Raw genomic sequence first — 26,308 nt, forward strand, 5'->3', positions numbered from 1 at the left:
TTGTTCCAAACCAATTAGAGTTTTTGTTATGTTGAACACAAAAGAAGATATATTAAAGAATTTTGGGAAACTGTAACCATTGACTTCTAAATTATTTGTTTTTCCTACTATGGATGTCAGCAGCTAGAAGTTTCCAAAATTCTTCAATATTCTTCATCATTTTTGGGTGAGCATTCCCTGTATAAACGAATTTAAACATATATAGATATACAGATATTTTTTTTAAAAAGACAATGGTTAGAATGGCAGCTATTATTTTAATCAAATCAAACTTCGCAAAAAGTAAATAAATCCTAAATGTCCAGCATGATCTCACGAGGAAAAGTTACTATTTTACGTTTTGTCAGTTTACAATTTAGACACACTACATGTATACAATACTATAAAGTTTATTTTTCATTCGATTTTTTTTTATTTTATTGCATTTAGATTTACTATAATTTTGCCTATTTATATAATTTTTTTATTTGATCTATTTTTGTCTTCATTTGATTATAATTTGACTTTTAACTTCGTTCATTTATTTCAGCAGCAAGGGTTATGATGGAGAAAAAATTACAACCTTAATTGTACAAAATGTTTTGTTAAAGCTTGGGAGGAAAAAACACAAATAAATGTATATGTAAGTATATATATATATATATATATATATATACACACACACACACACACACGCACAAACCCTACGCCTTATCCAACCGTCATTGGGGATGAGCAAATCATACTAAATTGTACAAATGAGACCATACAAATTCCTACATGTAATTAAATAAATATTAAATAAAGATGTTACAAAAGAAGATAGTCTTCAAATGTCTCAGGTCACGAACATAAGAGGCAAAAAAATCACAATGCAAGCAAAGCTATTAAGTAAAAACCTTCCAAATCTGTTCATGCAGAAGGTAAATAATAAATCCTGTCAAATTGTCACACATGCACATCCATGGTGAATAAACCGCCAGATATAGTGTGCACTGCTACCCTTTTGATTGACTGGGAAGGAAAATTAGATGTCATCGAATGAGACATTCCTGTTCGCAGAGGATGATTCTTCAAAGACATCTGAGGAATATCAACTCACTTTCAGTTTTACTCCTCTCCACTACATGAATATGTTTTTGCAGATGCATTAAGATTAGCATAACATGCTAGAGCCAATTTGCTTCTCCATACACAGCTGAGCTTGAAATGACATGAGGTTAAGTTTTTCTTTTAAAACCTTTCAATTCTGTTTGGTGAATTGCACGAAAACGACACACTTCACCTTTAAATCTACATCTGTAAATCGTGGCTCAGACTTGCAAAACAACAGAAATTCTCAAAGAGCTCAAGAGGTTGACCCAGATTTCCAGTACGCCTATTGCTCAATTACTCAGCTCGACTGTGTCTAAACAGCCTTTACTTGACTGATTACTCAACATCAAATCAAATCAGGCAGAGATTCCTTTCGTACATTTAGCCTGAGCTACACTAGCGAACAAGCTTTCATGTGACGTGATTTACTTTCAAATTCAGACCAGAATGACGTAGCCTTAAATCTGATCAATGATGGTAAATCAGCTCGAAATGTGAGTAGATTCTTGATTTTTTTTACAAGAATTATTAAATGAACTGAGGCTTAGAGAAGTAACTGAGCCCTTAAACCACAATTAATACTTACATTTGATTGTGTAAGGGTAGATGACAAGATGTGCAAACTAAGTTTTTTCTCAAAACGAACCTCTCAACTGAGCCATGAACAGTCTTATTTTTTATTTTTTTTGTTTCTTCAGTAAAACCAAAAAAAGAATCAATATTTTTAGCGTAATGTCCAGGTGACATATTTCATTATGTTGATGTATGTCCAACTGAAATAAAATACTGCGTAGGAGACAGGGCTTTTTTTTTTGCGTATCATTCCCTCATAGCAAATTAATGGTAAAAGGGGCGTGGTTAAGAATATTGCAGCAGAAGCTGTCAATTTGACATCAACAGAGAAGAAGCACGACTCCAAACGCAGAAGCAAACTTTGATTCAAGATTAATAAAACAAACAAATTTTTTTAGATTTTTTTCCAGAACTTGCACAGATTAGCTATTCAAGGAAAGAATAACAATGTGCATAGCAAAATAAACACTGCCAATTTTGATTTTACACAAACTTTAACCACGTACTTGGTGATTCATAACATCTAAGTCAACGTCTCTCAGCACTTTAGGAGTCAAAAAATGTACGTCAAAAAGGAGCTTAATTAAACAATCAATCTTTCCAAGAAACAATCGGTCTTTGCAAGAAACTGAATGTCATTTACCTTAAATAAACAACCTCAGCAAAAAGCTTCCTGAAGTAGAATGACATTTACATGGATGCAACATCGCAAGTGAGCTGACTCTGTGTGTTTACAACAGAGAGGAAGGACTAATTTGTTATATAGTTCATCACAATGTTCTGCAAATATATATATATATATATTCTCAAATCTGATTGGCTGATAGCCGTGCAATATTCTGCAATATCAGAATCATACGAAAGGGTTTTTGAGACTCTCCATGTTTGTTTTTGTTTTTATATACACGATTATGCCGTCAAACTGTTGTATAAACGCAATATCACACTCGTAGCAGTGCGATATGGCTGTATATCAGCACTGGTGGGGTCACAACGCACGCCTCCCACCAGTGCCGATATATATATATATATATATATATATATATATATATATATATATATATATATATATATATATATATATATATATATATATATACACAAGGAGTTCAGATGCAAAGACCTCTAAGCTCCGTCTAAAATCTCCATCGAAAACAAACTGGTTTTTTTTTCAGACTCCATTGTTTATGTTGAATTATTTCACTTTAAAGACCAGGAAAGGCACTTGTTCTTTGACATAAATGTGATATTACTAAACCTACACACAAGAGACGGATAAAAATGTCGCCTGAAATTTTTCTCTAGAAAGCATATAAAGTTTTTTCGCATCGGAACTCTTCATATATATATATATATATATATATATATATATATATATATACACACATTCTTGTATACATTCATTCTCTAAGTGCCAGTACAAGAACCAAAGAGCGGCTTTTTAAACTAAAACCTTTTTTAATATTCTACTGAAAACAAATGACCATCTACATCTTTGATGTTTGGAAGAAAGTTTCATTCTTTGATATTTTTTCTTTTAAGCTTATCCCAAATTCATTTCAAGTTCATGCAGGTGCCCTAGCAGAGAAACCACAGGTGTAGGTATTCATCTAGCAGATGAACAACCAAGCAAAAAATCCCATTAACTGTCACTACAAAGAGCTCAGAGAGATCACTTCTCTAGAAAATAATATTTGATAATCTTGCACTAGAGCCATTCACAACAATTTACTAGTCCCGCCCTAGCAACGAGCAACAGCACCCTAGCAACCGAGGGCTGTGCACTGAGGCCTAACACATGTTCTTTAGGGAGGGAAAACATTTCATCACAAACCAAGAAAAGCATTAGATGACTATTAAAACCACGAATAGCTTGTGAGTGATCTGAAGCTGTGCACAAAGCTGGGATTGTCAAGTTCAACGAACAAAGCAAGTGCCAAGATGACCACTGAACAACAGCAGCAGATACCAAACAAGTAAATCCCTTCGATATGATGGACGGCGACGGTGGCTATATATAATACGAAGCAACACAACCTTAATGCAATCATTATAATTAGTAAGGAATGAACGTAAACAAATAACAAGTCAGGTGGTGTGATTACAAAGCGAAGCACTCGTTTCCCCATCGATCTGCGTTGTGGGACACAAGGGGCTTTGTTATTAGTAAAGGATACTGGGTAGGCGGCACGGCTGACGGCGGAGCGTTTTGGGCTCCCGGTGGCAACGACACGGAGGTCAGCGCTGCGCGGAGCTGCGTTGGCGGTGCCGGTCCGGTTACGTGTCCACTAACAGCGACAGCGGCCGGTTTCGGAACCACTTTCGGTGGCAAACTCATTGCAGAAATTTAAACCAAAACAAACAATACGCAAGTGAAAACGGTCGCACGTTCCAACAAAATCTGGCCGTTTCTTCTCTCTACGAAGGCCGGAACGCGTGTATATCCTTATGCCATGGATTTCATCCAGATCTGGCTTTTAGTAGCAAAAATGTCATTTTATCTTTGAAGTCAGGGGTTGTAGCTGCTCTATACATGGGGACGGTAGGGGGGTTGTATCCCCCTCAGCCAGCCTGGATCTCCCCGGTTGAATTGTTGTTCTCTACCTCTTCAGATGACAGTCTCCGGGTTTGTTTGCTCCGCTTTGCGTAGTAACATCACATTAACGAGTCGCATTGTAAGAATTTCTCATAAAGATGGGAGACTTCACTCAACATGGCGTTGTTGCGGCTGCTTCCAGCAGTCCGGCTGGACGGACGGCTCGGTAAACGTCGGGTAATTTCGTAGATGCTCGGGTTCACCTTACGCCACTCCGACTCCGTAGTGATGGGAAGTCCGACTCGTTTCCACGAATCGGTTCTTTGGAACAGCTAAGATGGGTTCATAAAACCATTCAGTGATTAACGTTATTAAACGTCCTTAAAGTTTATTACACATGCACGAGTATTTTTTTAAATCTTTATATTCCAGTTGTTCCTGTCATTTAAAATTGGTATACAATAGTAAACATAAACAATTACAAATAAATAAATAAATAAAAACTGAACATACATAAAAATACATATTTATAGGGAAAATAATGAAAATAGAGAAAAAATCCAAATTTTGTAGCGCCATTTATTATATTTTGTAATGGTATGCTTTCATTTTTATTGTACAAGTTCACAATATTTTGTATTTAAAATGTATTATGTTATAAATTTATTTAAAAAGTATTAAACAATTAAATACAACTTTAAAACACTTGCTAAATAAAGGAACTTTTTGCCTCGAGTAAAATTAGAAAGAGGTTATTGGTTCAATGAGTCAACGAACTCCAGAACCGTCGAATCATGATTCACTTCAATTGTGATCGAATCATTACGGCCGGTTTTGTGAACCGGTTCATTGACTAGATCTGAAAGAACGATTCGTTCGCGTTCGCGAATCGTCGGCATCGCAATACACCAGTGAGAGTGACGTCATAAAGGCAGTCGCCACATGCCTGCACTGTTTCACATAATGAATGGCATTTTAGATGCATTCCAAACTCTTAATCATAAGTGACGAGTGACTCGCAACAATATAGGATGCCTGAATAATCCATCTTTTTAAAAAAAGGTTCCGCCTACATTTTGGTTGATGGAGAAAGGTTTCAAATATATTTGCATGAAGGAGGCGATTATGGAATTTATGTAAGCTGATGTTGTGGAGAAGCCTGTTTATTGTGTTTATGTGGAGGAAGATTAATAATTATTGCAGCATTAGATTGCTTTTGCAGGCATTCCTGCAGCCATTTAATAAGCATGAATGTGGCGCCATCTGTTGGTAATTTTTCAGAGACACGGCGCGACTGTCTATTTTCTGTTTCATTAATTCATTCATCAATTGAAATCACTGTAATTACGCGAAGCTCGGGCCCTTTTAGTAATGAGCTATTGAAATTAAATTAAGCCCAATGTAAGTATGCAAGACATATTTTGAATATGTTGGATGAGGTAAGCCTATAGCCTAAAACCCTCAACATATCTCCAGATCATTAGAAGACACTTTACAAATGAGGTCCATTTCTTACAAGTAGGAATCTCTGCAGCCAAGAGACCTCCAAGCAAGAGAGACTTAAACCACAAGTAGGTTGGGTTTAGGTGGAGCAGATATTAATAAAACGCATCAGGTTATTATTTGTGAGGTCGAGTTTAGGGTTGAGGTAGGTGTAGACGTTAATGAAACACAACCGGTTACTGTGGAGTTGGGTTTAGGGTTGGGGTAGGTGTAGACATTAATAAAACACTACAGGTTAATGTGAGGTTGAGTTTAGGGTTGGGGTAGGTGTAGACATTAAAAACACACAATATCTGACTTCGTGTCATGTACAAGACATTAAATAAATTAAAAACTTCAGGTTTGTACAGCCCACTCGGAGCTGGAAAGCCCACCTTCACCCAAAAATAATTCTTGTTCCAAGCCCATTTAAGTTGTTCTTCTTACAAATTTCTTTTTCTGTTAAACACAAAATAAGATATTTTGAAGAATGTTGGAAATGGGGAGCATTTGACTTACATAGTAGGAAACATTCATCAAAATATTTTTGTGTTCAATAGAAAAAAGAAAGAAAGAAACAAACAAACGGTTTTCGTACCACTTGAGGGCGAGCAAATGGTGACAGAAGTTTATATATGGGGTGAAGTATACTACACTGAAGTATCATGGATGCTTTTACACAGCAAAAGCACTAGAGGCTGTAATGAGGCAGAGCAAGCAAAACTGTACAAAGTATTCAGTTGATCTAAATGGCACTTGTGCTTATCCTGGATGCCACAACCTGCTTGACATGAATTTAAATGTAACAAAGGCCAGTTGTAATGATAAATCCTGAATATTTTACTGAATATAAAGTTATTTATGACTTGAACACTTTCAATGAACATTTAAATCAGCCATGAAAAGGTGCCTTAAAGTGATGGCTCACATCAAAACAAAACTGCACTCATCCTCATATGGATTCAAATCTTTATGAATTTTCATTTCCCTTGACAAAAAAAGAAAATAATTTGAAGAATGCTGGAGAATGGTAGCCATTAGCATCCATGGTTGAAAAATACTATGTCAATGGTACCACATTCCAGCATTCTTAAAAATATCTTCCTTTGTGTTCAGAGGTGAGTAACTTATGTCAGCATTTTCATTTTTAGCTGAACTATCCACTTTCGTATAATGCAGTACAAAAATAAACCCAATTAAACTGTGTTTACTGCTCACATATACATTCTTCATTTACAATCTGATCATTCACCCAAAATCAGCTTCACATATTGCACAGGCAAATTGTACAGATAGTATGTGTTGGACCAAACACGTGTTTCAAAATGTGAGTGATGTTATTGATGTTGTGTAAGAATTGGCGAACATTACAGTTGAAAAGAAATCAAATAAACCCCCACAACGTATCACAGAGAACATAAATAGTATTTCCCAATAAAAAAATAAAAGCATTTGCTTATAAAAGGCATGTATTCAAAGAAAACACCTGCAAAAAGCACAATTCCTTCCTATTACAATATAGCACTAACTTCCAGTGTTTCAAGAAGAATAAAACTCCATTATATAGATGTCCATGGAGTCTCTATTTACACCAGCTTCCCATTAAGAGGCGGGAAAATAAGTCCACTGTCAGTGACCTGGCAGTCAATATGAGGTAACCTGAGACAGACGTTTGGCATATTTTTTGCAGGGTAACTGCTCCAGGTTCAATCTCACTGTCACCAAAGCTCACACTTGCGTTTAGGGTTCATGGGTGAATCTGCCTTACAGCCGAAGTGCTCAGAGAATTCGTGAGAATTGGAGATGGTGCCGATGACCCGGAAGCGTGAAGGACTGTGAGGGTCAGTGATGACGCCCTCGTGAGAGCTTTCAGGAGTCCGTACAGAGCACCACACCTACACAAGAGGAAACAATGATTTCTTTTAGAGCAGAAATTGTTAAAACTACAAGAAAATGTGAGTAATTGTATTGCGATTTAATTTAAAGAATATATTTTATGACTAAAACGTACAGTTGAAGTCTTTATTTATTAGCCCCCCTAAATTATTAGCTCCCCCAATTTCTGTTAACGGAGAGAAGATGGTTTCAGCACATTTCTAAACATAATAGTTTTAACAATTTATTTCTAATCACTGATTTATTTTATCTTTGCCATGATGACAGTAAATAATATTTGACTAGATATTTTTCAAGACACTTCTATACAGCTTAAAGTGACATTTAAAGGCTTAACTAGGTTAATTAGGTTAGCTAGGCAGGTTAGGGTAATTAGGCAAGTTGTTAATTCTAGCTAATTATAGATGATTCTGACTTCAACTGTAAATGTTATTTATTTAATAAAAACATTATATATACATAGTTGGTCAAAATTAGCCTTAGTGTGATTTTCTTGTTCTTTTTGAAATGTATCCACATTACCACCATTGTGCAGCGTCCACTTGGATGATGTAAAAGCAGCCACAGGACAATGGCGCCAGTGCGCTCACCACACACCAGCTATTGGTGGAGGGGAGAAACTGTGATAGAGCCAATTTGGTGGATGGGGATGATTGGGAGGCCATGATGGGTAAGAGCCAATGGAGGGAATTTGGCCAGGACATTGAGGTTACACCCCTACTCTTTACGAGAAGTGGCATGGGATTTTTAATAACACAGGGAGAGAGGACTCTGATTTAACTCATTCGAAGGACAGCGCTCAATGACAGTATAGTGTCCCCTTCAATATAATGGGGCATTAGGACTCACAGACCGCAGATTGAGTGCCCCTTGCTGGCCTCACTAGCACCACTTCCAAAAGCAGCCTAGTTTCCCCATGCTGTCTCCCATCCAGGTACTGACCAGGCTCAGCCCTGTTTAGCTTCAGTGAGTAACCAATCTTGGGCTGCAGAGTGATATAGCTGTTTAATACAATTTATCAAAATTCTGTGCTTAGTTATTTAATTTCGATATTTATATTTATTTAAGCCCAAAACAGGTTTTGTTTGGCCCAGATTTAACTAAATTTAATTTAGTTGTTTGGTTTTAAGACCATCGTTATGTTTTATGTAAATATTTTATTCATTTATATAATTTTTTCTTAACAAAAGGCATTGTTATTTATAATTATTCTGTTGCTTGGGCTTCTCTGAATAGATTCTATAGGTTTTATTAGACACAACTGTCATATTTTGCTGTTGTTTTGTGCCTTTTTTGATTGTAAAGTTTAACCCGTTTCTAACAGCACAGGCTAAGCACACCTCACTTCAATTATCAGACAATAAACCAAAGTATGGAAATCAATATAAATCCTAGCCTTACTAATTAATGATTCACAACCCACAACCCGACATGGTGGCGCAGTAGGTAGCACTGTCGCCTCACAGCAAAAAGGTTACTGGTTCAAGCCTCAACTGGGTCAGTTGGCGTTTCTGCACGTTCTCAACGCGTTCGCGTGGGTTTCCTCCGGGTGCTCCAGTTTCCCCCACAGTCCAAAGACATGCGGTATAGGTGAATTGGGTAGGCTAAATTGTCCGTAGTGTATGAGTGTGAATGGGCTTGTATGGCTGTTTCTTAGAGTTGGGTTGCAGCTGGAAGGGCATCCGCTGCGTAAAACATATACTTGATAAGTTGGCGGTTCATTCCGCTGTGGCGACCCCAGATTAATAAAGGGACTAAGCCGAAAAGAAAATGAATGAAAGAATGAACCCAAAACCTTTTTATCATGCACATAAAACAACTCAAATTATCAGGCCAACAATCAAACATTTCTAAAAAAAAAAAAAAACACACAAACCTGAGCAAATCCCACAAAAAACAGTTGATGGTTGTTCATCCCAAGGGCAGGCAGACTGGCCTCCTCGCCGTTCTTCTTGATCCAGTTTACATAAGCCTGCAAAGCAAGCGTGATAACATTAGTCCACCAATAACTCTGCATGCTGAGATGCCAGATAAACAGAGCCCTCGTGTCCACGCTTATTTTCCTCTCCATCAGAGAGGTCAACGCAGGCTCTTCTCCGGGCCATATGCTTTGTGCATCTGCTCCGTAACCTATGACTTTTCAGCCGACGGAAAGAATCCGAGCTGCTGGAGGAACAGCGGCCCATTTGGAGCCACCTGTTGCCCCGCAAAGGCTTTTCAGCGAGTCGGGATCACTACAGCCCCCCAAATACTATCAAAGCCGTCAATGAGGGAAATATAGAGAACGTAATGCCTTTGGTCTCGGATTCTCACACGCCATACGCAGGAGCTGTTTTCGTGTTATGGAAAGTAACCACTGGCGTCTGTATGATGGACACAACAGATCTTTAGATTGAATTAGATAGATTAAAAGTAGATTTTTGTTCCACAACAAACCTTGTAAGCCGCATTCAGGCCTCCGTTGTCAGCGATGTTTTCTCCCAAAGTGTGTTTTCCATTCAGGGGTTCATTGTTAATACTGTAGTTGCTGTATTGCTCCACCATGCACTGGGTCTGGTGTTGAAAAGCTTCCACTGACGAATTTTGCCACCATTTTGCAAGATTTCCATCCTTGTCATATTTGCGCCCTGTAAAATATTAGTTTTTTTAAATAACACACATATTCACATTTCAACATCAAAAAATTTCTGTTATAATAGTAAGATGATTTAAAAGGATAAACATTTCAAAGATAAAATATTCACAGCTATTCCAGAGCCAAACAGTTGAGTTCTACCTTTTTTAAATTCATTTAGCCGATCTCTGGTTCTGGCAGGATCACTTTTAGCTTAGCTTAGCATAAATCATTGAATTGGATTAGACAATTAGCATCTACCTCAAAAATACCAGATATTAAAAAATTGTCATATTTAAAGCTTACTACAGAATAGTCAATCTTTAAAAAGCAATGTTAATGGAAATTATTTGGTCATCTTTAAGTGAGATGCTAATAGTCTAATGTGATTTAATTATCTATGCTAAGCTAAAAGTGTTGCCACCAAACCCAAAGATTGGCTAAATGGATAATTTACATGAAAATGAAAATGTATTTGCTATTAACTCACCCTCATGTGATTATAAATCCTTATAGGTTTGTTTTTTTGTCTTTCGAACCCTAATAAGACATTTTGCAGAAATCTGAAAACCGGTAACAATTGACTTGTTAAAAATAAAATACTATGGAAGTCAATGGCTACAGGTTTCTACCTTTCTTCAAAATATCTTCTATGTTCAACAGAAAAAAAAATTAAACAGGTTTGGAACAAGTGAGTAAATGATATTATTATTTTTTATTATAAATTTGTGAACTATCCTTTAGTATTTATTAACATCTTGATAAAGATATATAAAAAAAAGGTTCACATAAAAATTCCCAAACCAGTTTCCCAAAAATTGGATAACTTTTCTTCCATTTCTTTCTATATATATATGATAATAAAATAGTGGAACACTTTCTTTCTTATATTACAGCAACTGATTGTCTTACACACTGCAAATCTGAAATTAGATGAAATATTAAAGGTTGGGACAAGTTAGTAAATAATGACATACATATACACATATACACACACACACACCACACAGTTGAAGTCAGAATTATTAGCCCCCCTGAATTAATTGCTCCCCTGTTTATTTTCCCCCAATTTCTGTTTAATAAGAGAGCAGATTTTTTTTCAACACATTTCTAAACATAATAGTTTTAATAACTTATCTCTAATAACTGTTTTTTTTATCCTGGCCATCCATGATGACAGTAAATAATATTTGACTATATATTTTTCAAGACACGTCTATACAGCTTAAAGTGACATTTAAAGCCTTAACTAGGTTAATTAGGTTAACTAGGCAGGTTAGGGTAATTAGGGTAAAAATCAGAGTTATTCTACCACATATGAAATGAGAACATTTTATTTTAAACTTAAGGTATGGTAGTTTAGAGAAAAAAAACTAAAATTATGTTTAACCATAAGCTGTATTTCAGAGAAACCTCCTTTGTATAACTCTGTTTGCTGCATTTCTCACCGCAAAAGTCACAGCAAAGGCATTAGACGATTCTCTAGGTAAGAATGTTGTTGCTTAAACTTTAAATATGCAGTATTATTTAAATAAAATTAGCACCTATATGTATGATAATGAAAGAGAGCAAGACTATATTTCTTCTATCACAACAACTGACTGAGTCTCACAAAGCAGATCTGAAATAAGGAATAATAAATGACCTTGATCATCAAAAGCATGGGTGAGTTCGTGCCCCATAACCACACCTATCCCACCGAAATTCATGGCTCTAAAAAACAAGAGAATGATGTGTTTATGATGACATATTTGCTGAAATTGACGAGGCTTAATAAGCAGGTGAGGGTTTTGTTAATGGAAAACAATCTTACTTTGGCCAAGCGTGGTTGTAAAAGGGAGCCTGGAAAATGCCTGCAGGAAGAACCATCTCATTCTTTGTCGGGTTGTAGTAGGCATTGACAGTAGGTGGAGTCATACTCCATCTGTACACGCAGAGAAGAGAAGTAAAAAAAAAATCTGACTTCAATGATCACTGCAGTACACAAAAACTGACATGTGTCTTGCCAAAAATCATTTGAATAATAATTAAATATCATGTTCCATCAAGACATTTTGTACATTATCAAAAGTATATATATAAAAATACCATTTTTAGATTTTCAAATATATGTAGTTGTATTATGCTCAAATTTTGTCCAAATTTAACAAACTATACAATAATGGAATCCTTATTTATTTGCTTATATCAGCTTTTAATTTAAATAATAAAGTTAAATTTTATTTCTGACAGATTTTGGGATCAAGGGTTACATATATTTTTTATTTTCTGTTGGTCAAAGACAAAAAGGACGAAGGGCATTATTGCTTATACATCTTTATTAGCCCGCAAAAGAATCTTGTTATTCTGGAAATCCTCCACACCCCCATTTGTGCCAGCCTGGTGTGATGTCTTTTCTAAAACTAGTAAAGATTAAATACACACTAAGGGGTTCGGTGGTCAAGTTCTATACGTACTGGGAACCTATTTTATCATATTTAAAAAATGTGAAAGAATTACCCTGCGGTTAATAAATCTGCATATTTCTGTGTATCCACTTCATGGTGTTTTTTGACTTTTATGCAGTTTGTCCAGCATTTTTTTATTAATTTACATATTTCTTCCTCTGTTATTTGTAATTGTTTTTTTCTTCTTTCTTCCATCATCATTGTTATGTCATGACATGCATAACTCTGGACTGTTTAGTTATTGTTTTTGACCCTAATTATTGTGATAAGCTGCCTTGGGATGTTCAGTTCTTGGGGTAGGACTTGGGTAAAAAAAAAAAAAATTGAAAAAAGGAAACTGTAATGTTTATTGCTGTTTTGTATGAAAACATTATTTTCCTTCAATAAAAATAAAAAAAGACAGAAAGGACTTACTGAGAATGAAAACAATAAAAGAATATTTCCAATTTCCTCTGTATATTTGAATGGTTGAGTACATTTCATTAGAATGTTTTGGTAACTGAAATAAACTTGACATTAATAAAAATGTAAATATTAGCTTTCATAAAATATCCATAATTTTTTTTATAATTAAAATCTAAAACAAAGTACATATTCAAAATTGAACACTTACATTAAAATAAAAATGTCATCGAATATAAAATTTAGAAATATAGAATATATGAATAAATGAATTAAATATAAAATCATAAAAAGTAACACTGCCATAATAATGACATGATTACTGAGTGGAATATGCCTTTAAATGATGTGTGGCAAAGTTTCATCTGGGTGTGTGTGTGTGTGTGTGTGTGTGTGTGTGTGTGTGTGTGTGTGTGTGTGTGTGTGTGTGTGTGTGTGTGTGTGTGTGTGTGTGTGTGTGTTGGACTGATACTCACTGATCTCTGTTGGGGGCTTTTCTCAGCTGGTCAGCAGTCACTCGTGCAGAGAAGTTGTAATAATTCATGACATTTTGAAAGTAGAGATCTGAAACAACATCAAACTGATGTACAGTTTGGGAGGCGAATATTTTAGTTTAGGCACATTAAAGATGTTTTTCATGAAATAAAGACAAACAGAAATGAACCAAAATGCATACATACATCATTAAACACCTTGTCCAGCTCTTTGGGGTTCATAATAAATTTTGGATAACCCACCATGTTGTATATTGCATCAGCCTAGATAAAAACAAAACAAAAAACAAAAACATTCTGATTGGATTTATGAGATCGCAGTATACACTTTAACACCAGGTGGCATTGTAGAGCAAAAAAAATTTCAGAAGGTATTTTTTTTTCTGATATATGGTACAGCAGTGTCTCATCCATGTTCCTGGAGGACCACCAACACTGCATGTTTAGGATGTCTCCTTTGTCTATCACATCCCTTACAAGGTTGTATCTCAATATGCGTTCTTCAGCGATCTTGTATCCTTGTGTAACGTCATTATTAACCTCCATTTTTAATTGAGAAACAGCCCAGGGGCCTCATGTATCAACACTGCGTATGCACAAACACTTTGCGTACGCCAGGTTTCACTCTCATGTTTGGATTTATTAACAATGAAATTAACGTGAGAAGGTGCGTTGGTCCGCGCCAACTTCATGTCTGGTGTTTGTGTATTCTTTTGTGTATTCTCCTAGAGGCAATTATATTAAATTACACACTACAAAGTATCACACCAACACATGTGAAAAACATTGCTATTATTTATAATTGATAAAATGGGTTAATTGACACAATATGTATGTATATATATATATATATATATATATATATATATATATATATATATATATATATATATATATATATATATATATTTTTTTTTTATTATTATTTTTTTATTATTATTATTATTTTTTTACCAATTATGTGGTTTAGAACATATAAAAGCATTTGCAAATGTATACAATTCTTAGTCTATGGCAGTGTTGGCCTTATTAAAGGACACTGTCAATGGTCGAATCCGAAGGGAACACATTTTTTAGGGAACACAGTGATTTTCTGGCCCACGATGATTACCGGCTTATTAACTGTTTCAGATTTCCAAGAGCTATCCTCTTGGAGCTCTGTGCCGAGTTGGGTCTAAATTTGGAAAGAGAGACAGCAAGGAGGCTCCAAGGTGGCAGTGTGCGATGGGTGGCTTCTTGGTAAGTGATGTATTTAAAGATATTTTTTCAGCTAAGTTTAAAAAAAAAACTATTTATTTAGCATAATTATTTAACTGCATATCACGAGACCGCGGTTATCCATTAAAAACCTGGCTGTTAACCTCCCTCAACAACCCACAAACTGACCAAGAGCGCAGATACAATGATGCCCATTCTTGCACTTGGTCTGTTGTAGAGCGGGTGATTGGGCAGCTGAAATACCGGTGGCGCTGTCTTGATAAGAGCGGAGGGGTGCTGCTATACCGCCCTAATAAAGTGTTCCTCTAATACATCTGTCTCCCACAGACCGGGATACTACTCCAGCCCACAATTGAGGCAACTCTCTCCTCAGAGGCAGGGGGATCCCCTGTTCCCCTGCCTGTTCGGTCCACACTTTTATGGTGCGCTGCTGTTCTCCTCTTAACCTGCACCTTTACATCAAACCATTTCTTTCTTTAATCCGTTCACAAAGCAATCTTCAGACCCCACTGCTTTAACCGCGTCAGCTAAACTCTCCCACTCTATTTTTTACTTTTGTTATTAATTACGGAGGACAAACTTGCAAATACACAACAAAAACAGTTTTTCTCCGGTCTACATTCAATAGGAGCACCTCCAATTCACATTCTGTGAAGTTTCTGTTCTTGCTTGCTTTTGCCATTGCTTTTTTGTTTGGTTTTGCCAAAGTGGAGTCATTACCATATTTATACAGGGCAGGAGGCAGGGAGGGGTTTTACGCTCGTTCATGTTGCGCTCAATTTGACATTAATTCAGATGTACAAAGAGAATATGCGTGGGATTCCGCATACGCAGTGTTTCATACATCTGATTTTTTTACTGTATACGCATATTTACAGCTTTGTCCATATGTAATGTTTTAGTATTATTCAACGCAAGTCTTTGTACTTGAGGCCCCAGGTCTTTCAGTCTCTGTAAATGATCTGATGATCTGAATCAGGGGTGTTTTAATTTGAAACATGGAATAAGTGCAGAGCTGATAGTCGTCCAGGAACATGGTTGAGATTCCGATGGTCTAATCCGATTTAATTCTCTATGCTAAGCTAAGCTAAAAGTGCTTCAGCCAAACCCAAACATTGGCTGAATGGATTAAAAAAATGGTAAAACTCAACTGTTTAACACTTTTATTTAAAGTTTTCTTTTTAGAAAATCTGGACTAAAAGCAAGCTGGGTGACAGGAAACAACATATCCAGAAAGACTGAACCCAGTGTCTAGAAAAGTTAAAGCTTCTTCTTAAAAAAAATGCTCATTTACTCTTGCTAGGATAACTTCAAATAGGATGAAGAAGTAATCTTGTAAAAGTCAGGAAATTATAGGCCGTTCTACAACTTTGATTTCCCCTGGATATTTGGCCTTTAAAATCCATCTGGCATGTAAAAACACAAAAGGCAATGAATAAATAAAACCTAACTTGAAACTAAAGCATATATCTGACATATTAGCTAGATGTTGATTTCCGCAGGATCCATACCCAAATTCCCTGTGGGCAACAGCGCTGGAAAACATCACATGGGATCATGCTGTCAGCTCTCACCTTTTCTTTGGCTGCTTTTTTTGTCTCGGGATCCATCCAGCTGACAGTCTTCAAGCTGTCTTCAAAGGCCCATTTGATCTCGGAGACCATATCTTCAACCTGACAAACACATCAGGAGAGAATATAGTTTATAGGCCTGGAGGAAAAAGACGGGGACGGAGTGCAAAAAAAAAAAAACATCACAAAGATCCTCACAAAAGCTTTGCTGTCTTCGGAAAAAGTAGCTTTGACAAAGAGCGCCCCGAGAGCAAAGCCCAGAGCGCTGTCCGTGTCGCTGACGCAAAGTTTCCAGCGTGGCATGCAGCTCTGCAAAACACGAAGGTGATACATAAACAACTAACATCATTTTCAGGGTGACATCTCACAAACAGAAATCCTCCAGGCATCAACTGACTGTATAGTTTCCATGCGGGTAGCATTTGCGATAATGATCACAAATAATTTGTTCATAATGTCTTCGAAAAACATGTGGATGTAATAAGTTAGAAGCTAGACATCTCACTTTTCTCATGAAAAGAAGTGAATTTTAAACTCTTTCCTGTCCCTTGAAATGGGGTGTGAAGGGGAAGGGCTTCAAAATTTATTCCTAAAAAAATGGGACACCACTACATCACATGCATACGTCATCATGTCATCGTAATCTTTTGCTTCATATGAGATCGACAATGACAACTGCTGTAGTGTTATTTTTTGGTATTTATCTTCAAGAAATAACTGAAGGAATATGTCATGTTATCATAAGGATATAATGCGGCAATAGCCTCATTACTGTTCTGTGCATTTACACCGTGGTCATATTTATCTATGTAAACACATAAACACAACATTAACATTATACCAGTCACTATAAAAAGCTCATTTCTAGCCACTAGACATTTCTGACAGGGTATTCGAGTGTCATCGAGTGACAGAATGCTGTGGAACTACTCTACAGGAGTTATTATTAGGGATTATACATAGCCAAATTTAGCTGTTTTTATTTTAGCATTGTTTTTTTAAGCATGACAATAAAACACAAATGTCATTATGAATGTATTAAAACATATGCTTGTTTGCTGTAAAAATTTGTAATAATAACAAAAAAATACTAATTTGTGCATCTTCTTCTGTGTGCAGCCATGCTGCCATTGTGGCTGGTGTATTCTGGGAAATTTTCTTACCCCTTGTTTCAAGTGTGGTCCTGAAAAATCTTAATTTCAAGGGGAACCTAGCCCTTCTCCTTAGCCATACGCCTTCAAGCTAAAGAGAATTGGGACACCCCTAACCCTTCATGTGAACGCGCAAAACGAAGGGAAAGGGGAATGGTTAAGGGGTAGAATTGGGATTTAGCTTTAATGTCATTTCGTTTAAATAAACAGTTCACACAATGAACAAAAGAAATTTTGCCATCACTTACTCGCCTTCTTCCAAACCTATTTGAGTTTTTCCTTCGTTAAACACAAAAGAAGATAATTTTAAAGAATGTTCCACAATATTTATGTATTATTAAAGTTATGGATACAAAGTATTACCATTCTTTAAAATATCTTCTTTTGTGTTCAGCAGGGAAAAAAGGAAAACTGAAAAAAGGTCTGGAACCACTTGAGGATAAGCAAATGATGACAATTTTCATTTTTGGGTAAACTCTCCCATTAAATAATTTTTTTAATGAATAGAAAGTTCAAAAGAGCAGCATTTGCAGTATTTCAAATGTCTTTACTGTCACTTTTAATCTAATAAAAAGCTAATTTTACATTCATAAATGAACATTCTGCCACAAAACGAAATTATGTGAACTAATTTTGTTATACTTTTAGCCATTTGTAAGCTTTCTTTTGGTGTAGGTAATATTTGGTAACATTATTTTAACCCACCAGTCCTGCTGTACCCAATGTGCTCGGAGCTGGGATCGAACCGGCAATTCTTTGCATGGGAGTCGGTTGCTCTAACAAGGAGGCTAAGACCATGGCCTCTAGCATCTGTCGCTAGCTGGCCTCTGTTACACTCACCCCACTAAACTTCACTCCCATCCCGGACGAGCCCCCTACATGTAACCCACCGGTCCTATGCATCTTTAGAGGTCAGAAGAGAGAGGTTTACCTGCATAGCACTTCGCTAGCTGGCCTCCATTACATAACAATAATAATTATTATTACAGAGATTTTAGGTTACTATTTTAGATAATAGATTTTTTCGCTTTCATTCAAGTTGTCTGGTGTGTTTTTTGCCCTTTTGTTTAAATGATATTGACATTACCTTGGTGTTATAATATATTGTTTTGTTTTTCACAATAGTACATGATTAACTGTGTTGCATTTCTTCTTTGCATATAGGGGCCACATAGCACAAAAAGTCATTTTGGTGAGAGCATGCTATAAATATTACTTTGTTTTCCTTGTCATTTATTTTTAAACACATTGACTCCCAAATAAATGTGTAAACATTTTTGAATCATGACAGCTTTTACCATTCACTTTCGCTTTACAGTATTTAAAAAAAAGCCATACTACAGAGTTAAAGAGTCAATATTCAGCATATTTTGTGTAATTTAATCCTACAAGTTTGAAATGACATGAGGGCAAATAAATGATGAGTGATCATTTTTGACTAAACTATCACTTTAAATGAAAAAATAAAAGCTGTGTCCTCAACAACTTTGCTGAAGGTGACCGTCCTTAAGGTTTCTCTCTCCATCTCTTTTCATAACTCATCACGCGTACACACAGCGCCCAAGGCTCAGTCTTTGGTTTGTTATTTCAGCCTGACCCCAGCGGAAAGTGAGGCCAGGGCAACAGGATCTCCTCCTGATAAGAGTCTGAATAAGCTGGCGCCCCGCAGAACAACACGCCACCTCTCCAAATACACCAACACTGATACCAGTTATTAAAAAAAAAAGCCCAATAGACACACTCGCTTGTTTAATATGTGGATGATTTAGTTTTAATATCAAAGCATTTCTGCACCAAAAGATCCCTGCAAGAGAAAAAAGGTAGTGTAGAGCAATATTTTACCTAAATGTGCATGTGTTTCTAATCTATATTATCATTTCATTTAATTTTTTTATGTATTTGTTAAAAAAACAAGTTATTCCAAGTTATTTTTTTCAGGACTTTTTGTACAGACAGTGCAAACAGAATAACATTTATTTGCCCATTTAAAATAATTATGATTTATGCTTGGCTGAATAAATGTTTGGTCAAATTTACATGACTTTTGTTTGGACCATCTCAAATCTGACTAAAAAGACATGATAGTTTGTTCATTGTAAACTATGATCTGAAAAAGATGAAATCATCAAACATAAATAACAGTGTTCTACGTAAAGTGCATTATCCGTTTAAGCATTTAAGTACTTCTTTGTAATACGGTAGTTTTTCTTAATTGTTTTATTTAATTAAATGTTTTTATTTTACCTTAAGTTAAAGTTTAAATAATTTTCCTTTAACTTCATTAGTTTTTTATTTGTCTATTTGTTTTATTAATATTTACATATAATGTTACATAAGGCGACACGTGGCGAGGTAGGTAGTGCTGTCACCTCACAACAAGAAGTACGGGTCGCTGGTTCGAGCCTCGGCTGGGTCAGTGGGCGTTTCTGTGTAAAGGTTGCATTTTCTCGCTGCGTTCGCGTGGGTTTTCCTCCAGGTGCTCCGGATTCCCCCACAGTCAAAAGACATGCGTTACAGGAGAATTGGGTAGACTAAACTGTCCGTAGTGTATGAGTGTGAGTGATTGGTATGGATGTTTCCCAGAGATGGGTTGGAAGGGTGTCCGCTGCAAAAACAAATGCTGGATAAGTTGGTGGTTCATTCCACTGCGGCGACCCAAGATTAATAAAGGGACTAAGCCGAAAAGAAAATTAACGAATGAATAATATTATATAATATATATTTTATTTATTTATTATTATATATATATATATATTAGCCCTCTTGTTTTTTTTCCCCCAAATTTCTGTTTAACGGAGAGAAGATTTTTTTCAACACATTTCTAAACAATAGTTTTAATAACTCGTTTCTAATAACTGATTTATTTTATCTTTATCATGATGACAGTAAATAATATTTTACTAGATCTTTTCAAGACACTTCTATACAGCTTAAAGTTACATTTAAAGGCTTAACTAGGTTAAGTCGGCTAAGTAGGCAGGTTAGGGTAATTAGGCAAGTTATTGTATAACAATGGTTTGTTCTGTAGTCTATCAAGAAAAATATAGCTTAAAGGGGCTAATAATTTTGTCCTTAACAGTAAGTTCCTTAAAATGCCAACTATAGCAACGTTAAATTATGAATGACAGGAAACAGGACTGAAATAAATGTGAAAAAACATGAGTTGTTATGTGATATTTGATGGCTCTTTCCGCAGCAGTTTTGCTTCAGGCTGACAGATGACAGCTTTGATCTTCATTTCTTACCTTTTTGGTGCCGTACATGACTTCAAGGAAACGCTGCTCTGCATCCTGGAACTTCTGGTCTAAGATGGACACCATTTTCCGCACCACTTTCATGATCATGTAGTTGTTTAAGACACTGCAGGAAACACATTAGCTTTGATCTCAGCTATCACACAATGTGAAACAATAGAGAATGTGCGTTTCCACTGGTGTTACATAGTCATAAATGTGCAGAAGTGATCTGGCTAACGTTGGGTTACCTTTTGTTTGTGTTGCTGATGAGCTCGGAGACTTTCTGGAGGTATTCTTTAGCGTATACGACCACAGGTTCAGAATCATTTAGTTCAACCGGGGCAAAAACAGAAGAGAGGAAAGGCATCCAGTCTATGGCAGGAGCCAATGTCTGCAGCACAACATATAAACACATCACTGATGAGGATTTCCAGCCCACACTCAACCTATAAAGTAAATCCTATGCTGTAAAGGAAATAGAACTTTAGGTTTCAACATCTTGACACTGATTGAAAAAAAAAAAAATCACAAGTTGACAAAATATCAGACATTTAACTGCACTTGAAACTGAAAATAGTCTAAAAAAACGATCTAGCTGGAGAATGTTTTCTTCTGCCATACCAAAAGATTGGCTGAATTCATAAAAAAACGATAAAACAACTGTTTAACCTTAGGTGACTTGCAAAATGAGCTTACACTGCCAAAAAAAACTTTTCTTACTTAGATTTTTTGTCTTGTATCTAGTTCAATATGTACAAATTCTTAAATTAAGAAGCATTTTCTAGATAATATTGTCTTGTTTTAAGAAATAACATGTCAAAATTAAGTTTTTCCCTAAAACAAGTAAATTAATCTGGCAGTGGGGTAATCAAAATGATCTTATGTCAAAACAAAAAACTAAAATATATTGCTTACACCCTTGGCAGATTATTTATTGAAACAATACTTTTTTGTTTGTTTAGAAAATACTTCTTGGTTTACAATTTTTAAAATATTTGGACTAGTTACAAGACAAAAATCCAAGTAAGAAACATAGTGTATTTTGCAGTGTATACCAACATTCTTCATTATTTATTTGGTGCAACAAAAAGAAATTCATGCAATTTTGAAATAACATTTAAGAAAATATGAAAAATTGATAATGAAATAATTCTCTAAACACACACTTGGTGGTGAATGATTGAGAGATTAGTTATGCGTTCACTGATTCATTCAAAGAACTCATTTATGCAGCAAAGAAGTGATCAGATCTTTAAAAGAATGGCTCATAGAATCATAGATTCACACATTATCTTGTTCAGAAAAAAACAATGAAAGGGATTAAGCCTTAAAGAAAATGAATGAATGGAAAAAAACAACGCTAAAGCTGCATGGCAGAGCGAATGCAAATGTTCATCGAACATACAATTTTGGCCATTTTCTAATTTTGATCACAGTGTTCTGGATGAAGAGCTTTGGTTATTTTATCACTTGTAGCAAAACAAAACTAAACTGAACTTTAATACAATTAAAATGCCTTCAAATTCGAAAGGTTGTTTATAAATCTCAATTATCCTTTACATGTATAACTCTATCAAAGCAAGCCTGTAGGATTTTTGGGTCACGATTATAGTAAGGCAAAATGTTTTGCCATTTCTGCTCAGAAATTTGTATAAAATCTATGGATTTATGTGGAATGATTTTGAGAGTATAGGTGCTAAAAATATAACACATAATAACAACTTTTTAACTTTTAATTTTCAATGCAAACCCCATTAAGACCACTTGTTTGGTAAACAATGCAAGTCTATCATATAATGTATATCTAATAAAAACTGAAAATATTACTTTATAAACTGTATTGTATATAAATCATATTAACATTTGCATATTATTTAATAATATAACTGAAATTAAAATCAAAACTGAATATATATGCAAGTAAATAAATAGATTGCATGATGGACTTACAAATCTGCTGGTCTAGTCATGATCCAGCAGAGAAGAACCATGCATTTAAATCAGTGCTATAGTAACTAGTAAGGAACACTCACCGCCAACTCTTTGGCTTGGATTTTATAATATATTTTCTCCTCATCCCGTCGCTCCACCTGAGGCACAGTAATGTTTGCCAGGGTGGTTTCAAACTCGATGATCTCCTCCATCATTTTCTGCGAGGTGTCCTGTGAGCCGCCCAAGAGGACTCCAAGTTCCACCAAAAAGTTCAAGTAAGCATTTAAATACTAAAGGAGGAATGACAACACCAGCTTTAGACCACAGCACAACGTTTCCCACGTTCATGAACAACATATGGTCACTTTGTTTACCTTTTCATTGGCGGTCTTATTGAGATAGTATTCCCTAGAGGGGAGTCCCAATCCTGACTGATCCACCTGCACAAAAATGACAGTGTGTTTTAGTATCAACAAAGAAAAGCTACAGTGACATGTATCATTACTGTATAACAATATGGAATGTCAATCTATAAACAATTTAATTAGGAAACTGACCCAAAATAACAATTTATTTCAGAAAAGTCATTATGGTAAATGTGAAAAGCACTAAAAAGACAAAAGAAAGAAATATTTTTTTAATAATAGAAGCTATTACTTTTTTTGGCTATAATGGTCATGCTTATTTTCAGAAGTTGCTTCTCAATCGCTATTTGGATATATTTAAATCCTCTTTATTGCAGTTGCAAAACAGCTTGGTTGCCAACATTCTTGAATGTTTTGTATGCTCCACAAGAGATAATGTCATGCATGTTTGAAATGGCACAAATTAGAAAATATGAATATTTTGTTTAATGAAATTCATAGGTAGCTGTTTGCAGAGTCGTGCATGCAGACAGGTACATATGGGTACCTGTCGGGTGAATCGCTAATATTTGATGTAATGGATGGATTAATTATTCACGTCATTTGCAGTTCGGGTGCAAGTCGATAATAAACAGGCACAGGCGGAATGTGGGTCCAGTAATCAATCAGTGTGCAGCATTTTAGGTAATCGTGCAGCAACTTTATTCAAAACTTGAATAAAGATTTAAGCTCATCATGGTGCTCCTGGTTCCTGCATTTAACCTTTGATGGCAGCTTACCCTCTAGCGTGTTGCAGAGTGATCCATTATTGTTAGCTAGTAGTAAGTAACATTGCTTTTGTATTTTGCTATATCTGAAAAAAAAAAACTATATTTTCAGACTAATCTAGTTCTATTCTTGTCATACCATTCCTCGCATTAAGTAAGAGAGACTTCTGTGTTTGATTTTAAATGTGTGACAAAGTCAGCTGAAACCATTAACAGTTGATGGCATACTTTTAATTATTTTATGTATTTCTTTTATATGTCATTTAGGAAATGTGTTAATGTATTAAAATAGTTCATTTGATATTAAGAATAGTTATCTTTTTTCTGTTAAATTAATGCTTGTTGCATGAGAAAATAAGTACATGCACATCTATGTATCGTGCGGTTCGGGTCGCGGTGTGTATGTGAAACAGCTAGAGTGGGTTACGGAATGATATTAGTCCTGCTGAAGGGTGACAGGTCGGTGTTTTTTCAATTATTGCAGATGTGGGTTTAACGACCCGTGCAGGACTCTGGTTGGTGGTAAATGTCAAACAAGTGGGTGGTTTAGTCATTAATTCATTGATTCGCTCAAAAAAATTATTCATTCAGTTTTTTGATAGCTCAGCCCTTGAATTATTGGTTAACTTGATTTGATGTGGATTCATTCAGAAAAGAAACATGCAGATGCAACAAATATTATGCTTAATTTCAAAGGTAATATTTTTTACATTTTTTAATTGGAGCAAAAACAGACACAGTTGAGTCTAAAATGTAACACAATATTAATGTATTATTTACTGAACTTTATAATACAACACGAATATGATACAAAACAATATGAAAAATGGGCATTCTTGCCTTAATGTTTTGAATTTAAAAAGTCATATAACAACATTCCATAGGCTTCATTGGCAAGGAGTCAAACTATTATATGAAATATACTATCATTTACTCAGGTCTGGGCTTGGATGCATTAAAACCATATATTGTTTTACATATCTAATTAACATGTTAAATAAACAGCCCTAGACATAATAAATTCTGACAGCACTCATAAAAGAAAGCACCATATCTAAAACAGTGCAGAGTTTCCCGTCGACATGTCACGATGATTGAAATGAACAAAATCATAAGTGTTTCCACCTGTATGATGTTGCTGTTGGAGCTTTTTGAGTCTGTGCTGACAAAAACAGTGAAAAAGGGAGAGGTTCGGAAGTTGGCTGACACAATCCGTAAAACCTCCTGGAAGTTATCCTTCTCCCACGGGCCTTTCAAGCCCCAGCCTCCCGTCTGGAAAAACAATGTTCCGTTATTAAGAATTATTATCCCAGAATAAGACTAAGAGCTGGTTTTCATTAAGGCTGATATGTTTACAGCAGATCTTTGGAGCTTCGTTTTGTTAAAATAAGGTGACTGGGATTGTGTGTGTGTATCTGAGGTCACCTGATTGATGAGGTCCTGGAGTGGTTTTGCTCCAAGCTCTTCAATTTTGCTCTCGTTCATGCAGGCTTGGTAATACCACTGGGCTTTCTGCTCTGCTCTGCTCAAGCTTTTCATGCTGGTGTTCTCTGAATATACAAATTTTAAAAAAAAAAATGTATATGACAAATCCTTTATAGCAAAGTGAAATGAAGCCAATAAGTTAGTAGGAGCCTTCATGCTAACATCATTCCTGCTTTATTCATAAATTAAAAGACGTGTTCTGTTGTGTCTTACATACTTTAATTTTAGTTTCAGTTATTTTATCATCAAGATCAACTAAATTAAAATGAGAAATATCTCTGTTGCAACAAGCTAAAACATAAGCTTAAATAAATATTTTATATACATTTCTGTCAATTATTTTAATTTGAAGTAGCAAAAGGGTTTTACTTCATCTATAATAACTCTGTTTCAAAGACAGCTATCATCTAAATGATTACAAAAGTAATTATCTATATAATCAGCATACATTTTGAATGAGTAATACATTAATTACACAGTTGTGTGAAAAAGTATTTGCCCTGTTAATTGATTTATTTGTATTTTTTTTTGCATGTTTTTCACCCTACAAAATTTTAGGTCATCAAAGGAATTTAAACATTAGTCAAAGATAACATAAGTGAACACCATGCAGTTTTTAAATGAAAACATTAATTATTAAGAGAAAACATAATACAAAACTTCATAGCCTTGTGTTAAAAAAAAAAAGTTTGCATCCTAAATCTAATAACTGGTTGGGCCACTCTTAGCAGCAACAACTGCAATCAAACTTTTTGATAACTTTCAACAAGTTTGTAACAGCTCTGTAGAGACATTTCAGTTCATTCATCTTTGCAGAACTGTTGTAATTCAGCAAAATTTGAGAGTTTGAGCATGAACCGCCTTTTAAAAGTTCATGCAACAGTATCTCAATTGGATTCAGGTCAGGACTTTGACTAGGCCACTCCATGTCATTAAAATAAGACTTTGGTCACCTAACATATATAAAGAGAATATATTTTATTATAGTAAGAAATACTACATTTCAACAACATTTAATTATTTTACAATTCACTTGATATTTCCTCTTTATTCAAATTTTATTTA

At 35.3% G+C, this 26,308-nt stretch overlaps 2 protein-coding genes and 1 long non-coding RNA gene across 13 annotated transcripts in view; 1 reads left to right on the plus strand and 2 right to left on the minus strand.

Annotated features, from left to right (window-relative positions):
• The window catches only part of eif4g3a (eukaryotic translation initiation factor 4 gamma, 3a), an 89,480-nt gene extending 85,058 nt beyond the window's left edge, over positions 1-4,422 (minus strand). For all 8 annotated transcript variants that reach the window (XM_087273804.1, XM_087273803.1, XM_087273802.1 and 5 more), the window contains exon 1: positions 3,825-4,422. In XM_087273804.1, coding sequence (XP_087129930.1) covers positions 3,825-3,985 — 161 coding nt within the window. In that variant the 5' untranslated portion in view covers positions 3,986-4,422. The remainder of the gene's footprint in view (positions 1-3,824) is intronic.
• Positions 1,413-20,115, plus strand: LOC141376623 (uncharacterized). The gene is made up of 4 exons (XR_015502682.1): positions 1,413-1,568; positions 14,650-14,757; positions 16,239-18,206; positions 18,375-20,115. It is a non-coding gene; the product is annotated as an uncharacterized LOC141376623 (long non-coding RNA).
• ece1 (endothelin converting enzyme 1) overlaps positions 6,485-26,308 on the minus strand; it is a 131,188-nt gene continuing 111,364 nt past the window's right edge. For all 4 annotated transcript variants that reach the window (XM_087272856.1, XM_087272858.2, XM_087272857.1 and 1 more), the window contains 15 exon segments: positions 25,184-25,308; positions 24,884-25,030; positions 23,001-23,066; positions 22,728-22,916; positions 20,943-21,085; positions 20,704-20,818; positions 16,506-16,616; positions 16,311-16,409; positions 13,705-13,782; positions 13,501-13,604; positions 11,989-12,099; positions 11,821-11,888; positions 9,998-10,188; positions 9,438-9,533; positions 6,485-7,560 (listed from right to left, as the gene is read on the minus strand). In XM_087272856.1, the coding sequence (XP_087128982.1) occupies positions 7,384-7,560; positions 9,438-9,533; positions 9,998-10,188; positions 11,821-11,888; positions 11,989-12,099; positions 13,501-13,604; positions 13,705-13,782; positions 16,311-16,409; positions 16,506-16,616; positions 20,704-20,818; positions 20,943-21,085; positions 22,728-22,916; positions 23,001-23,066; positions 24,884-25,030; positions 25,184-25,308 (1,820 nt within the window). In that variant the 3' untranslated portion in view covers positions 6,485-7,383.

The sequence above is a fragment of the Danio rerio genome, chromosome 11 (assembly GCF_052040795.2).
Source record: "Danio rerio strain M-AB ecotype USA chromosome 11, GRCz13ab, whole genome shotgun sequence".
Classification (NCBI taxonomy): domain Eukaryota; kingdom Metazoa; phylum Chordata; class Actinopteri; order Cypriniformes; family Danionidae; genus Danio; species Danio rerio.